This window comes from Taudactylus pleione, unplaced genomic scaffold, assembly GCF_031769625.1.
Source record: "Taudactylus pleione unplaced genomic scaffold, aTauple2 ptg001990l, whole genome shotgun sequence".
Classification (NCBI taxonomy): Eukaryota; Metazoa; Chordata; class Amphibia; order Anura; family Myobatrachidae; genus Taudactylus; species Taudactylus pleione.
In genome coordinates, this window is record NW_028286386.1 from 658,948 (window position 1) to 677,099 (window position 18,152).

General features: G+C 41.9%; 1 protein-coding gene across 4 annotated transcripts in view; it reads right to left on the reverse strand.

Annotated features, from left to right (window-relative positions):
* DBN1 (drebrin 1) overlaps positions 1-17,217 on the reverse strand; it is a 76,865-nt gene extending 59,648 nt beyond the window's left edge. For all 4 annotated transcript variants that reach the window (XM_088465410.1, XM_088465409.1, XM_088465408.1 and 1 more), the window contains exon 1: positions 17,063-17,217. In XM_088465410.1, the coding sequence (XP_088321536.1) occupies positions 17,063-17,148 (86 nt within the window). In that variant the 5' untranslated portion in view covers positions 17,149-17,217. The remainder of the gene's footprint in view (positions 1-17,062) is intronic.
* Positions 17,218-18,152: the final 935 nt, after the last annotated feature.

Consider the following 18,152-nt stretch of genomic DNA (forward strand, 5'->3'; position numbering starts at 1 on the left):
ATGATCATCTAAACACTTATATAGGCAAAACGTTAACTTGATTAAAAGGGGTTATACAAATTGAAACGGAGGAGTATTCAAAATAAAATAGGCGTATTAACTATAAGAGTGGAAATAGGATTACTAGAGATGGAAACGGTCTGCTTGGGCACTCTGGGACAAACATCTCCAATGATTATTCCTCATACCCAATAAAGTTGTGCAGGAAAATTAGCAAAGATTTAGGGGTCTATGTACTAAGCAGTGAAAAGTGATAAGTCTGTGATAAGGTACCAGCCAATCAGCTCCCAACTGTCATTTTTCAAATACAGCCTGTGAGATGACAGTTGGAAGCTGACTGCCTGGCACTTATCACTGCTTAGTACATAGACCCCTTAATGTTGATGTCACATCACTAGTAACAAAATTGCACAATAATATGTTCAATCATCATACATTGCTGGAGGAAGTTTTACTGCTTAAGCCCAAGTAGAGTACAGAGGTTTCACTTTAATTTACAATTTTGACAACTATACAAGTTTACTATAAAATTTTAGCAGTTTTAAACACAGAAACCTTATGTAAATTTTTCCAAGGCAGACAAGGTCTGCATTAGGCTCTTATCAATGAGCATTTCATGTCAAGTCAGAGTTTAAACAACTTTATCAATACTTCTAACTTGTTGCATGAAGTTTAAAGTACGTGGGGATACGGCTTTAACTTAATAGGCACCTTTGTAAGGGAAAGTATTGAAGAAAACGTGACTTCATCCCATAACTACAAAATGAACAATCAAGTTACAACACACATTGCCAACTTTAAATTAGTTACCTTAGCAGCAAAAGTAGTCCTGCACAGACATCAGTTTGTGTTAATGCATTGCGATCCAATAATATCAAAATGTCATTTCACTGGTCTTTGAAACTGCAAGTGTTTATTCCATTCATAAAATCTTTACTATTAAAACTACTGTCCTCAAATGCAACCAAACTGGAACAAATATTTCGAGTACAAAAACAATTTTATAAAAACGCAGTTCATCAGGAGCAATAAAAAATTTGTTTGTATTGCACTACCTATTTTAGAGCATATAAACATTTTCTTTAACATTACTAGCTACAGTGCCATCTTGATAGTTTGAAGTATTAGAAAGTAGCAAATATCTGCTTCAAAATGGAAACAAAATTGCCATTAACTTTTTATCTAGAAAACTCCCAACGTTTTATGTAGAAAACTAGCTCTACCTAGGTTGAGGAGTATAAAATTACAGACACAAATATGAAATTTTTGGGCCCCAGCGTAAGGTTATGTCTCAATCCCCCAAGCTCAGATGTGTAACTAGTCATGAACAGTAGCACCATGAAAACAACAGTAGATCACTGTAAGAACAGCACAGCCTAGGGGGTTGTTGACCCTGTAGCGGTAGAATCCCATGCATAATTTGCCTTTTTGAGAATTCAGTTTCAACTCAACTAGGTGGTGCAAAGCTTGAAGCATTAACCACCCAACAAAACTTTTATTCCTACAATGTAGCAAAACATCAGTTTTTAGACATTTTACCATAATTTTACTAATAATACATTGCGCCTTAAACTCTTATGATGCAGTACGAGTCAGTACCAGCTGGTTATTGACAACGAGAGGACATCCCTAAACTCCTGGAGTGGTAAAGTAAGCCCACTTGGGTCGCATCTGTATGAAGTGGCAGAGTAAATTCATCCAGTCACAAGTACCATCTGTCTAAATGTGATAGAAGGTGGTGCTGGACGTACTTCATAAACACGACACCCTCACACCACCAGTCCTGTTCCCCACTTCCTTACCTGAAACCTTGTAAGGTAGGTGAGCAGAGTCTAGTTTACAGAGTTATATGTACAATAAGGAGACGCAATTACAGATATTTGCATCCAAATCTGCATACAGTATGTAGTTTATAGGCATAATCAAGCTTATTGGAACTTCTTTCATCAGCATAGCGATGTAGTGGTTACCAGCAGTGTCGGACTGGGGCATGAAGGGCCCACTGGGAAAGTGCATTGGTAGGGGCCCATGCCAGCCACCACAGACACTTGGCTAACCATTAGGCAAATCTTGGTGTACAGTAGTTTCTATAAAAGGGAGCCAAGCCCCCATGTTGATCAGTGGTTCTGTTCCTCTAGGTAATTGGCCGTCTATTAGAGTAGCAATCTATAATTTGAGGTCTAGAACCTGACACCTAGAGAAAGGGGATGGGCCCACAGGCAGTGGGGCCCACCGGGGATTTGCCCTGTACCCCTGTGGGCCAGTCCAACCCTGGTTACCAGTATTGTCTCACAGCATTGTGGTCATCAGTTCAAATCCTGTTGTATGTTAGGGAATATTGGGGCTCATTTATCAAGTTTTAAGATACACAATGAGTTTTAAAACTTTTTGCGTATGATGATGGTGCTCCAGCCAATCAGCTCCCAACTGTCATCTGTTTGATGAATGACATTTGGGAGCACCATATATCATAAGCAATTAGTTTTAAAACTCATCGCATATGATAAAACTTGTTGATAAACGTGACCCTTAGACTGTGTGCTCCAATGAGGCAAAGACTTATGAATGGCACATGGGGCTATCTTTACCAAGTGGTGGCTATTGTAAACTAACGCTTCTCAATGGGTTTGAGGTGAAAATTGAAAGTGCCACTAACATCAAGTGTAAAGCGAGGCATGCTTTACACTTATTGTCATTGTCGCTTCAAATGTTACCTGAAACCCTACTGAGAAGCTTAGGAAATATAGCCCATATTCTTTGTGCAGTACTGCATACATTGGTGGAGCTATATAAAGATATAATAAGAGTGTCAAAGGTTTATAGCCATTAGCTACACATGGACCAAGTGTGGAGATTCAAGGACAGAAGAGGGGGCATTGTGCTGCTATCAATAGGCAAGTGAGGAATATAAAGGAGTGTTTAAGTGAAAGAATTATAGGCAATGCAGTTTTATTACACACTTTATATTAGTCTCAGGCTTAGGCTGCATTATACTCTTGGCAATGTAGAGCGTGCATGCAGGTTAGGGGTGCCTAAATAAAATTTTGCACTGGAGCCAAAGAGCCTCTAGCTACACCCCACTGATCTCGATATATCTATCTATCGGCTGTGTAGCACAGCCGACGCGATATGTCTGTGGTCGTCGTCGTTCATAGACATATCGCTGGTATACACTGGGAGACAAGCACCAGATATATTGGCCGATCAATTGATTGGCCAATATATCCATCAGTGTGTACACAGCTTTTGATATACATATATATATATATATATATATATATATACATACATACATACATACACACACATATACACATATATATATATATATATAGGATCACCATCATGTGCATCATTATTTTTATTTTAAATAAAATAACGAGCTCAAACCATGCACTCTAATGGTTAGCCAAGCATCTGTGGTAGCTGGGCACACCCCCTGTGGTGACTGGCTACACCCCTTAAGCTTGGGCCTCTACCACTGAATTCCCTCAGTCCAACATTGGTCCTAAAATATTTAAGGGTCCATATCCAAGTGATGGTAATATAGATTTGCCTAGCTCATAGATACACACATTACACGGAGGTACAGAGCACATTTTTCTGCACACACATTTCAAGCATATGAGCAATCAGGAGTACAAATCAGATCATTTCTCAGTGTCATATCCCTATACAAATTCCTTTTTCACAAGTTACTGGCCCTTGGTCATACAGCAGTTTACCTACAATTACGGCTTGTGTGAACATTTCACCTCTTGATTTTGTCTACTGTCAGCCTTGAGGTGATATTTATAGCAAAATCAGTCTGGGAATTGCATACCATGACATACTTGGAAATCATATTCCAATCTCAATGCATATATCCAGGAAAAATATTTGTTTAAATAAACAAAGTAAGATGAAATTGATGGCGCAACAATTGCGACACCAGTCTTAGCATAGATGTATCACAGCAAGTTAATGGAAAGCTCGCTGTATGTAAAGAGTCACAACCAAGAACACACAAACATGTATTTCTATTACATCATTGCTGTTCTGGCAAAAATTAAACGTCACTACTCACAAAACTGTGGAAATTGGCATGAGCCATCAAGGGGACTTTTACTTTTTTACTCAGTGGAAGGAGTTTGTTAATAGACTGAATATTGGTTCAGTCCATGAAATCATTATGTAATAGTAACCTCAATGAGGCAGAGAGTGCCTCATGCTTATGTGATATGCCCAGAATCATCATGGTTCAGTACACAAAACAGCTGCCTTCACTTAGCATAAACAATGGATGTACTTTACACAGCTCATGTGGGTGACGAATGGTCACCAATGTAAAGAAAAAAATAAGAGGGAGGGAAGTGATGAATCCTAGTCATCAGCAAGAATGAAACCACCAGTGTGCCACCAGCACTACATGTACTCATGGCCGGCAACAGAAATCTCGAGGCCCGGCACACTTATGTTTTTGGGGCCCCTTATCACCTTCCAGTAGGTACAGTACATGCAGGTTGGCCACCCAGCCCCTGTGCCTCACAGCCCCAGTGTCTCATAGATCCAGCCCCAGTGTCTCACAGATCCAGCTCCTGTGCCTCACAGCCCCAGTGTCTCACAGATCCAACCACAGCGCCTCACAGCCCCAGTGTCTCTTACAGATCCAGCCCGTGTTAGTGTATCACAACCCAAGCCCGTGTCTCACAGCCCCACCCCCTGTCTCTCAGCCCCAGCGCCTCTCCAGCTCTGTGCTTTCATCTCCATCCCGCTTGCCAATTCATCTCCTGCTTCCCCATCTGTGTCTCCCCAGCCCCCACAACCACTGCCCGAGCACCACTTACCTGCAGCATGCTGGCGGATTTTGACTCAGCTCCTCTGACCCAGTGGCGTGACGTCATGCACGCTGCGCCGGCCTCCCTCTTCTCTGTGTCCTGCTGAATACAGCAGAGGCAAGGAAGACACATGAACTGGGCTACTGAGATTCCTGTGGGGCCGGGACCCCTAACAATCTCAGGGCCCGGTACATGTGTCCCCTTTGTCCCCCACTGTCGCCGGGCCTGCATGTACTTATGCCATGTGTATGCTCATCATAACTCATGGATCTTGTCTAGCACCATGGTGTAAAGAAGCACACCAAGAGGTGGTTCACCTTAAGAGTTGTATCCATTAATCTAATCTATCTAATAGAGGCTTTTCATATAAATCAGTGGGGAACGATATAGAAAGCAGCTTAATGGTCATTATTCATCCTTCCAGGGACTGAGCCAAGCCATATGTAGTGAGCATGGCCAAATACAAGCAACCAGCTCTGTCCTCTGTTAAATTGCTTTTAACAGCCAATTGGAGTTAGCTAAGCTTCTGTCATTTCTGAATGGCTACTGGAGATGATAGAGAGGACAGTGAGCAAGCAGATCTCCGGTCAGCACTGGCTGTGATAGTGGAGGTCTCTCGGTGACCGGACCAAAGGTGTGCACCTCATACTTCAAAAAGATAGAGGGCCCATTTAACATTCTGGGGAGCTGGTCTTTGATTTGTGAATTTATGTATAGCAAGCCTTGAGTTGTGTGTACAGGCAGTGTAATGAGTGGCCTGGGAACAGTAAAAGAAAATTAAAATCTCTTCTAGATCAATTTTTATTGCAGCACAGACACAAAAGGATAAAAGAGCAAGTAAATACATCCCATTCGATAACAAAACATATCTAATGTTTTCTCCAGAAAATAGAGGCATGTAAATGTATGTGCTTTTGGAAAATCAACGAGTAACAGGTACATTTTTGTACAGATGTGGAGGTCATACAGTACTTCTGGCAGAACGACTGCAGATGTCATCAGATATGTTAAGTACAATACGAGGTTCAATATCACATACAGTGATATAATTACCATCTATTGTCTGTGCAGAAACCTATATTACTTAATTCAATATAAAAAGGTTACTTGTAGCAAAAAAACAAGTACATTTCACCAAATTTATGTGGCATTAGTAAACTGTGCAATCTCCAATATTTGCAGATTTGATGCTCCATAAAGACTATTCATTATTTGTCTAGGCAAGAGTTGAGGTTTAATATTTGCTTTGACACTGCTTTCCTACAAACTAAGGAGTCAATCCATTTAGCCGCGAAGGGGTCCGATCATTGTACGCAGCCCTATGAATTAGCCCTTTAATGTGGCCCACTCTCTTATCTGTAGCACCAAGCTTTTGTGCAAATGGCAGTCTGCGGCCAGAATCAGACCTTGGAGCTTTTTTTTTTGTGTTGCCTTCACTTCACAGATAAATTCCAGAGAGCGTGATAAAGGTTTTTTATTGTTTGAATCATCCCCATAAGAAAGCATTGTCTCAGTAAAGCCAAAATATAATTTGCTAAGGAGGTATAAACATAGTAGTGGTGTGTGTGTAGGTACGAAAGCTCTCTGGTTTCTACTAAAGATTGCCATTTTAGTTTAAAGTTTCTCTTTAATATAGCACTTTTGGAGTAGCGTTTGCTTTAAAGCCAATTCTACTTCCTATAAAAAAAACAAAAAAAAAACCTGTAAAATAGGAATAGATCGTTCAGCTTTCAAATACAAGTTTCGACAATGATTATCTAACCTCCCCCCCCCCCTCCCAACAATTTTTAATTGAAGTAGAGCATCATATGACAAGTTAGGCACAATAGAGTATATGGTCATTTGAATGAGAAGAATGTATGATATAGATCAGGACATTCCAACTGATATAGTACAAATATTATGTAACATCAGAGTCAGTGGTTATCTATACAATGAATGCAGGTGTATGGTACCAAGCCTGAATCTGTGCAGTTACAATAGCTGGGGGCGGGGTCCGTCTGCATAAAATACCCATTTCCGTACTTTGTATGCACACAAGAGTCTTATATTTGCATCTGTATAAGAGGGGTGGGAAGTGGCAGGCAAGCATAGGCAGGGTGCAACAAGGATGTGTTTAGGTTAGAACAGGACATAGAAGTATATGCAGCTGTCAGGTGGTGTATCTATTGCTGGTTCTCAGCCCTAGTGCAAAACACGCACTGATCAGGATTATCATGAGGATAGGCAGCTGCTTCTGATTGGCCAATTGCATCTGGACGCTTCCCACAGACAGTATACAACCCATCAGTAGGGATGCTATATTATATGAAGTCCTGGCCATATATTGGATATTGGCGCATCATTGGATATTTACATTTGGAACACAGCAGTTTAGGGATTTCCATTTGATTTTTAAGGAGAAGACAATGGATGTTTGTACTTAAATTGCACTTTTGTATTTTGTCTGTGTTCTATTGTATTTTACATGGTAAACTTGACTTTCACATTTATTAAGAACACTATCCAGACACTATCTTATGTATAGGACACTTCATTACAGTATTATATTGTGTACAATTTTGGTAATGTGGCTTTAGCATTTACTATCAACACTGTCCAGCATCACTTCTGTGCTTTTGTTATGCCAGGCATAATCCTGGCACATATGCTACTGTTGCAGAGCTGTACAACTTACACAAGTCCCTAAAGGTGCCCATACATGGTGCGATATAGTAGCCGATCCGACATATTGGTACGATATCGCTGCTATATTGTACAGTGTGTGGGCATGATATTGGGCAGTGCACGATCTCGTGGGGGTCGTAGATCGCACCTAAAGATCTTCCTGCATGTTCACTTGATCTGGGGATGCGTTGTACGATTTAATGCAGTGCTATGCGGGTGGGGGAGGGTGAGCCGGCATATCGGGCCGTCGGCCACCCGATCGCTCCATGTGTGGGGACCGCCTGAAAGGTCGGCCGTCGGATCGCAACTCACATAACAAGGTGCATATCGCACAGTGTATGGGCAGCTTAAGTCTGTGTCCAAAAGTCTACCTAAAACAGGGCATCTCGATATGCCATAGACTCAGTGTCACCATCTTCCATAATTTATATCCCATGAAGTGTAGCATCTTGTTGTAATGATTTACAAGAATACAATGCAAAGGTCTACAGTTTATTTACAAATAGGGTGTTCAGTAATAATTTGTAGCATTTACCTCTGCACAGACCAATACAATGAATGGTCATGTACATGGTAATACAAGCATTTTTAAATGGCCCTTTAACTTCAAAGCATAAGGCTGTGGAAACCACTCTTTGTTTTAGCAAATATTGGGGACCAGAATGGCTTATTTAGCATATGGTGTAACACGATAACTAAATGTAAAAGGAAATACACATCCACTTTCTCCTTCAGTAAGAGACAACCCACAGACTGCAATCAATGACTAAACAGCTGTTTGGAAGCTTTGAAAGACCAAAGGGAGCGCCATACAGGGTCCTTTTCATCAAACCCATGGGACTGGTGCATCCACCAATCAGTGCAGAGCATGATACATGTTCTAGAATGAAAAATTCTATTCAGCCTAGGTAGAACACATTATCCCATTAAACAAAATATATCCTTTCATATCCTACATATACCTTTATCACCCATTTTACCCAATTACATGTCCGTAGTAGATTATAGTGACCAGCAACTTTTTCTCATTCCAAAACATGTAACAATCACCCACTGGGCACTTTTACCCTCCTTCGATGTGATAATTTGTCTGCAAGAAAATCCTTATTGAAGGAGCTTTAAAAAGCAAAACACACTTTACCCTTAAGCAGTGGATATTTTCTCTTATTGTTTATAGTTATGTGAAAATTAATTTTTACTGAATATATCTTTCTGTTGAGCACATTAGCCAATCTGAAATTAAATATTGTATCAAACTCCAATAGAGAAGTGTTGGAAAGGTTACGTTCCTGCCTTTATCAAATACTGACCTGAGAACACATGCATTTCTCAGGCAAAGGAGAACCCTTTTTTCAACAAAAGCAATATATTAAACATTGATTGTAAAAGAACTAAATAAGGTCAGTATGTCGTCTTCATAGGTGACCAGAATCACTTTTTATCCACTATGCTAGCACACTTAAAGCTGGGCATCCACTATACAATTATCTGTCAGATATCTGTCCAATCTGGCTGGTTGGAATGAAAACCTGGTAATGTATGGGAGCAAATGACAATTGTCCATTTGCTCACAAACACTGGAAAAATAGCCAAAAATGGTTGTTCAAATTGGTTAAAACACCCAAATGTAACCAATTTGAACAAGTTTTTTGTCCTTTTTTCAGTGTTTAAAACCATATGATGAGCTGTCATTTACTCACATACATTACCAGGTTTTCATTCCAACCAGCCAGACTGGACATATCTGACAGAAAATTGTTTAGTGGATGGCCAGCTTTACAACATGTCTGCCAGGAGAAAGGCGTCAGCCTGAGATGGCAATAATGTAAGGGTACTGTTTGTAAGTCAGTGGTTCCAAACTCGGTCCTCAAGCCACCTTGAGGGGTATATTTACTAAAGTGCAGGTTTTTAGAAGTGGAGATGTTGCCCATAGCAACCAATCAGATTCTGCTTAACATTTATCTAACACCTTCTAGCGGATAATAGCTAGAATCTGATTTGTTGCTATGAGCCACAACTCCACTTCTAAAAACCAGCACTTTAGTAAATATCCCCCTAACCATCCAGGTTTTCAGGATATCCATACTTAAGCACAGGTGACTGAAAACAGGAATTTCATTACTTTCGTTAATGCATGCAGGGTGTTACCGTGGAGAAGGTTATTCCTTCTCCAGCAGCATACCCGCTTCGTGTATGAACTGCATCACCATACTTTTGCATGGGGAGTGTAATTCATAAAGGAACGGAAAGCTTAGCTTTCCGCTCCTGCGTACAGATCCGCCAAATGAGGATGGCATCAGACTCTCATTGGCTGCTGCTGCTCCCACTGCGGGAACCATCTTCCGGCTCCCGCAGTGGGTAATGGGAGAGACGTCATGACGAAGTCTCTCCCATAATGCAAAGCGGCCGGAGGAGCTGATAACAGCGGCAGGGTTTCAGGTAAGTGTTTCTTTTAATTTTTATTAGGACTACTGGGGGCACTACCAGGGGGGGGGGGGGGATTACTTCTGGGGGCACTACCAGCTGCTGCATTTCCCACCCTAGGCTTATACTCGAGTCAATAAGCTTTCCCAGTTTTGGGGGTAAAATTAGGTACCTCGGCTTGTATTCGGATCGACTTATACTCGAGTATATACGGTAATTAGCATCACCTGTGGACCTTTTAAAATGTGTCAGTGAGTAATGACTACACCTGTGCACATTAATATTATTATGAATTCATAATAAAAGCATTGGTTTAGTTATTGCTTATTACTAGGAACTACTATTTCTACCAGCATATTAATTGATCTCATTATAATTCGTGGCTTGTTAAGGGACATTACTGCTACCGCTGGAACAATAGGCAACACAATTCCTAGTTGCTTATTTGGTGTAACTGCTATTGCTGGCACATCAGCAGACTATAATCAGCATTTCTGTTATATTCGGTACGTTACTGGTGCTTAATAAGGGCAACTGCTTTTATTGCTTGCTTGTTATTGGGATATATAATGAAATTATAACATAAAATGTTTTGGTTACCATGTGAGGCCCTACAAGATGTAGTCTGCTGCCTACTACCTAGGTCTCAACACCAGGACTCTGCCTCAGACCTCTGTTATGGCCAATTCCTTATGTCTAATATGCACCACCCACCTCAGCATCCTGCCATGCTCAGTTATCTACACCATGACTATTGTCCCACTGACCCTTTTGTCTCTGATTACTTCCTCCACTTACAATGTAAACTCTCATGGGCAGGGCCTCTACCTTATGTCGTTCACTCTCAGCCTTCCTCCTGCATCTGTCATGTCTTATGCCAAATTGGTTTTATTTGCACTTTGGTCAAGCTGCATCCTTTCTGCAAAATGTTATGTGCATGCCTGTCATATCCTATGCCGCATTCATCTGTCTGCCATGCAATTGGTTTAGATAGCATCATTTTATTCTGCATATGTGTAATGGTCATGTATGCAACTGTCTGTTACGTCCCTGTAACTCATCTACCATGAGAGATTATAATAATACTTTATTACACTACGGTTATCTGTTGTATACTGTACTTATTGCTCTGTAATTCTGAAAATGCTTCTCGATCCACCCCTTGTATGGCTGCTGAAACTTTGTGAAGCCTTAAAAACATAATACTAATAAAAATAATACCACTAATAAACATATAAGGGCTGTAGGAAGCCCCTTCAGTTGTCTGCCTCCCTTTTCTTCCCCTTTTCCTGAATCTTATCTTGAAGGGAGAATCAAGCTTATATCTACGGATATACTCATATAATAATAATAATAATAATATTATTATTATTATTATTAATAAATCAGTTATAGTAACCCTCTACCATCAGGCAGGAGAAATTAGCAGCGATCAAATCAAGGCTCACTGTGACCTCTCTTGCAACAATATAGATTTCCATCATCTCCTGAAGCCCCACAAACGGATAACAGCAACCTATACACCCAATTTGGCTTTACCCCTTCACCATGTATGAGATGTACCAGACAAGACAGTTTAGCAGCAAAGTATACATTTTCAAATTGACAGTTCTATGAATATATTGTAATGCTAGCCACATATAGGTTTCTAGGGGATGTAGTCTGGAAACCTACGGTCTAAATGCCGACAGCTGGCTTCCAGACTCTCTAATCCCGGGGTGGTACTAATGGCAGGCATCGAAAACTCGACGCCAGTCATTAACCATACGCCAGAAGACAGACATACCGAACGAAGGTAAGCCGGGAGCGGACAGCCGCGCACGGGGGGGTAGTTTTAGGGCTCCCGGGTGACTTGGGGTTAGGCACCCCCCCAGGAGGGTTAGGTTTTGGCCAAAGAAAGGGGGGTTTAGTGTTAGGCACCCCCGGGGGGGCCTTAGGTTTAGGCGGCGGGGAAAGGAGGTTAAGGTTTAGGCACTTAGAGGGGGGATTAGGGTTAGGCACCACTAAGGAAGGGTTAAGGGGGTAGAATTAGGTTAGCAATACTTACCTTAGGGACGATCGGGATCTTCACCCTTGCCGGGCTGTCGCTGTCGGGAAAACCTACTACACCCGTTTCTAGGACCATTATGTTTTTATTTAATAAGTAAAAATGAAGTCACATCAAAAGCCACACATACATATTTAAAATGGCATATCTCAGCAGATTTATATATGACCAGAATACCCATATATTATCCTGTACTAGGTGCAGGATGACAAGCGATGGGGCAAAGACCTTTTCTGCGCTAGAGACCACACTTTAAGCAGGAATGAAACTTTTCTGGAAAGGAGATGCCAGCTGAATGCAATACCAGAGTATAACAGCACTGAATGCACAGCTCAGGCATTGGCTGCCTGAATACCTAATGCAGTTGAAGCCTCGGTTCCTCCTCCTGTCAACAGCCGATTTCCATCAGCTACTATCAGTTAATGGTGGGGGGTTGCCCCATGTTTTGCAAAGCCTGCAAATGTCATCACAGCATCAGAACAATTTAGAGAAGAGTACATTATGGAATAGAACGTTTCTAAGACAAATCTTTAATACATGGAGAATCCTTGTGTTAGCTGAAAAACATTTTTGTTCCAGCTTCAATTAAGACCTAAAGACAAATGTCAAAGATCCACAAACACACCACAAGATTTTTCTACATTTACGGAGACTTTGAATGAAGATACTGTATATAATTTCAGTTTATCTGGCTAAGGGAACTATATATATATATTTTATGCAACATGTAGGAAATCTGCATTCATAATTAAGGGTGTATTTACTAAAGTGCGGGTTTTTAGAAGTGGAGATGTTGCAAATAGCAACCAATCACATTCTACTTAACATTGTTCTAGCACCTTCTAGAAGAGAATGGCTAGAATCTGATTGGTTGCTATGGGGCAACATCTCCACTTCTAAAAACCCTCACTTTAGTAAATATACCCCTTTTAGTCCACTAATTGTATGCCATCTCAAGACAGAGCACTGCATAATAATGTACCGAGGAGTACTCTTGATCAGACATCAGCTGCGCCTGACAATTATTAGACAGACAATGCAGAGGTACGAGACACAGCTGTATCCAGTTCTATGTACAGCAGAGTATAAATGCAGGGAAGCCAAGCTGAGCAAATCTCCGCATCCCCTGGATGCAGGTTTCATATTTCACTAATGAAGTATAACAATAGGAAAGGTTCTAGAAAATACATGGCTAAATTGCTTGTTCACAGAAATTAAAAATTATTGATCATTATGGGGGAGAGTCAATAAACTGCGATAGCCACAAAATGACTCCAGGAATGGATGCATGAAGGAAATTTGCGTCCAATAGCATCACAATTTTTTCCATGTACCCAATAGAGGTGTGCAGGTAAATTATCAATGTTTGGCTACCGTACCATGCGGTAATGTGCGTAGGTAAACATTGCCGATAATTGATTCTCCACCCAAGAGAAGGAAAAGGACATTTGAGGTACAGTACTTGAGACACTCAAACAATTAAGATCACAAGGAATTTGTTTTACATGGCACTATAATGTAGGACTTGTAAAGAGGAAGAAGAGAATTTACAAGCAATATACCATTGGCATGGGCCTCAGTGTTGAAACAAAAAAAACAGAACAGATATGTGGCCTGAAGTTCACCAAACCCCCAAAAATCTATAACAGACTCCATATTTGGATTACATAAAGGTAAAACAATTATAGGAGCCTACTCCCGCACTCCCCCTTAACCACCAGAAGAAACCGGAGTCTTAACAAAGATGATCCTGGAATCTCATGGTAATTTAGAGGTTTACCATTGTAATCCCATACTATTTCATAAGGCTTTGCATTATACTTAACAGTAGTAAAGTGATTTTAAGCATGCGGGGAGCACGGGAGATGGGGAAAGAGAAGGTATGAAGGAGTCATGAATGAGGGCGAAGGAGGAAGAGACAGGAAACATTACAATATGACAGGTTGACATAAGATTAAAGATACAGGCAATAAGACATTGAGCATCTGAGTGATGAGCAAATTAAAAATGACAAAGACCATCAGCACAGCAGAGAATATATACCAGCAGTACACATGACAGTGTAGTATCCTAATTCTACACATAGATGTGTAACTTCTGGTAAGTAGGACTAACTACTAGGTTTGTTAGAGCACAATACTCCATTTTACAATGGGGCAAAATATGGTAGAGTAGGTAGGATAGACATGTGGGAAGAAAGTATGGCATACTGGCTATGTGCTGCCCATTAGCGTAACACGACATACAGCTGAACTGTAACCTGACAGATGGTCACTTTCCTGCTTCCACCAGACCAGAATCAACCTTCAGCTCCAGTAACAAGCAGAGGATATGAACCAACTGTAATTGGTAAAACATAGCTTTCAAATAAATGGGACCAGTACAGGAAATGCAACGCAGGGACTGTGTGCGAGTGCCGGCTATGGCACCCTACATTGAACATTTTACCTCACACCTGCACAGGAAAGGGCATGATGTTAAGCTACCATACTGTATGCGCACGTTACGTGCGCACTGCACACCATCCGTATCACGTGCCAGATGATCACATTTAGCTGAATCTCCCCTAATATGTCTACTGTGTTCCCCATGGTGGGTGCAAAACTTTTGCAATGGGCTTGCAAGGGAATCCTGGCTCCTTCCTTGGGACTGCCTGTAAAGAGGAGCAGAGGGACACAATCTGTGCATTCCCTGCACTGCAGTAGTACAAGACCACAGTAATAATTGATCTGAAAATGCTGAGGAGCATGGGAGATTTAAGATGGCCATAGACACAACTGTGTGTATTCTAGAGAATACTGGCTAGGTCTAGAAAATATTTCTATTGCAGTACACAAAATTAGATTAGTAGGACAAGTGATTAGTCCACAAATTTTAACATTGTTAGTCTTGTCACAGGATTAGTATACACATTTAATAAATTGAATTAATCTGTTATTTAATAAAGGATTATAATGCCATTATAATAGATTTTTTTCCGCTTTTGCACCCAAGTAGACCGGATTTAGCAGCGTAAAGCGGCTAAACCCATCTAAAGTACCGCTTGGCGCACCCATTCGCGCCTGTCAGCAGAAACAATTGAACAGCTCAGGCACGCAAAAATCCAGGGGGCACAAAAAAAAAAAAAAAAAAGAGAATGGACTCCCCCCTAAAACTCCACTACCGGAATATGCGACCACCAATCATGAAAGTTATATTGGAGTACCGTATATATTATGAATATTGGCCAAATCCATAAGCAAGGAGGTAATCTTTAAATGAGGTCTCCCCATATCACCCCATGCTGTATGAAATCATAGGTTACATTAAAACATGTACACCAAATAAAAGTGCACGTTTGTCCTTAGCGTCACAACTGCATGGCAAGTATAAACTATACACAACTGATGTCCCTAATACTCCAAGTCAAAAAAGGGACTACATTTTTTCAGTTGCTAAAGAAAAGTGTGCGTGTGTCCATATTATATGTATTTCTCGTACATTAAATTCTGCCTGGGTGTTTAGGTATATCACATAGGGCATTGAGGGGTTAAAAAGGATAATGGTGGGAGGAGAAGAGAGAAGTGAAGGTAGTCAGACAAAATACTGTACAGAGGAAAAGAAATTCAGAACAAAGAAAAAAGTAAAGAAAAGGGTTTGGTGGAAGAAGGGGAAAAAAAAAAAAAAGGGATGAGGTAATACACAGTAAGATTTGGGATTGTGAGCCAAGAACACAATTCAGTGGACAGAGCTGGCCCAGTGCTTTAGTAACTGGAGCTGCATCATTCCCTCAGCTAACACCCACATATTTCTTCCGGAGAGCCAATATATATTCATTGTCTAGCTTGCCTATTCCCATGGTACACAGAGCTACCTCCAAAAAAGGTAAATTAACCCCATAAATGTTCTAATCCCATATGAAGTCAAAGCAATCCTGAGAGCTGATATCAACCATTTCTTTCACATGCTGTAATCACTTGTCTGATCTCACCATAACAGACTACTACCCCCCACCCCCCCAGATCCTTGAGTCTTGACAGACCCACCCAAATGTAAGTTCTCAATGTCTCCCCAAGGTCTCCTCCCACACTAACCCCTAAATCATCTCAGATAACACACAGGACAGAAAGAGAGAGAGAAAATAAATCTGAGGACTGGGCTCCCTCCTATCCTGTGACCCACCCTCTCTATTCACCAGTAATGTCCTCCAATTCCCTTTCTGCTGTTACCAGACACAAAGAGGCAGATCTCATACAGCAGCCCCCATTCAGCCCCTCTGCACAGCTCAGCATCCTTACTAGCCAGCCAGTCTAAGCAGCATTCCCCTATGCCTGGCAATGCAGCACCCTCCTGCTAGTGCTCACACAGACACTCCTGGTTGCTAGCTACAATGAGCAAAATAAATCTGGAGCCAAACAACCTGCAGCAACACTAAATTACCCACAGCAATCAGTAACATCCATACAGTACCAGCTGCAGTTACAGCAATTAGCCCTGTATCCTACTATATCCCACCACAGTACCCGTTTGCTAACCTTCATGGTGGGGACTAGCACAAAGCATGACCTGACCAGAACACGGGTTTCTATGGTATTGCAGTGACACAAAATAAATGGCCAAACAATGAGAATCCTAAACGTGTTATATTCCTCTAGCATTTAGTTGTGCCCCACCCCTACTATTATGTGGCAAGCATCTCTCTACCAGTATACCAGCACTGACATCAATCATGTTATGGATTATGTGCACTCCCCCACCCCCAACATAACACACCCCTGCACCGTTCGTGTAATGTAACAGCTCCATACAGTGCCCTATATGCCCAGATACAGTCACCCCAAGCTCGATTTTTGGCACCGCCTACATTAGTCCAGCCCCTCCACATTACCTGGTGTACTGCACCATCTTGTCCTATGTACCCTATTTACCATTAATCAATGCTATACACTACTGCACAATACCATAAACCATCTGCTCTGCATAACAATGCTCCGACACCTGCATCCCCCTATGCTGCAGCACAATGCAGTGCCCACACACGTGCATGACCAGCCACAGCATTATGTCATGTACCCACTGCCAGTCCGGGCACCACGGAGCCCCAATGACAGTCCCTAATGCCACTCACCAGTCTGTGGGGCTCTGCTCCTGAATGACATCCTGATAGACAGCCAGCAGCTCCAGGCGGTGGGGTTTGAAGCTGACGGAGGCCATGCCGGCTGCAGGTTTGCTGTGTGCCGGGGGATGGAGAGACGAAGCAGCAGCGGACTGAGGGAGGGATGGAGAGAGGAGGGGGCAGTGAGTGACTGCAGCTGGGGAAGAGGAGGGTCGGGGGGTGGGGAAGCCGCGGGGTCCTAATGCAGAGCCTGAGACAAATCCAATATTTCTCTTTATTGTCACATTATGCTGGTGCATTTACACCACTATTCCATATTGCAAGCCTTTAGGGTAATAAAGTTGACAACAAAAAAGTGGTATAATGTAATAGACAAATATATATAGGTTTCTATAGGTAACTTACATGGGCAGGCATAGCATTTATTACATCTGTGATATATGTATTATGTTTTCAGGCACCGTTATTTCGCTGGACCGTTGTGAAATTTGCTCTAGTCTATTAAATGTTATGTGATTAAGGGGCATATTTATCAAGGCCATATTTCATCAAATGTTGTAAAAACTGCAGTTCTTGCATAATTTTATGTTTTCCCTCTATGTACTAACAGCCTAATGCAACAGATTTCACAGGAATCATACCTCCAAACTGTCCCCAATTCATGGGGACAGTCCTGCTTTTCGGGCACTTTCCTGCTGTCCCATCCGCGGGCTGCTGTGTCCCACAGGAGATTGGGGGGCCACTGGTACAGTGAATGGATGCCGAGTGCATGCGCGCAGTATCCATATAGTGCATGTAGAGAGGCTGAGGGTAGCCTAGCAGCTGCCGGAGTGCTGTGCTCTCCCCCAGTGTGAAGAAAAACGGGGCTGTGGAGTCTCAGGGCCTGATTTAGACCCGTTCGCTATATGCGTGTGCTCGCAAGCGACCCGATGTTCTGTGTACGCGTATGCGCACACTTCGTTCTGCACGTGCGTGAACTCACTGCGATCGTATACCGCTCGCTCGCCCTGCAAAGACAGCCCAGTGTAATGAGTGACAGGAGAGGCCGTTTGTGGGTGGTAACAGGGGCAGGACACTAATAACGGGGGTGTGGAGGTGTGAA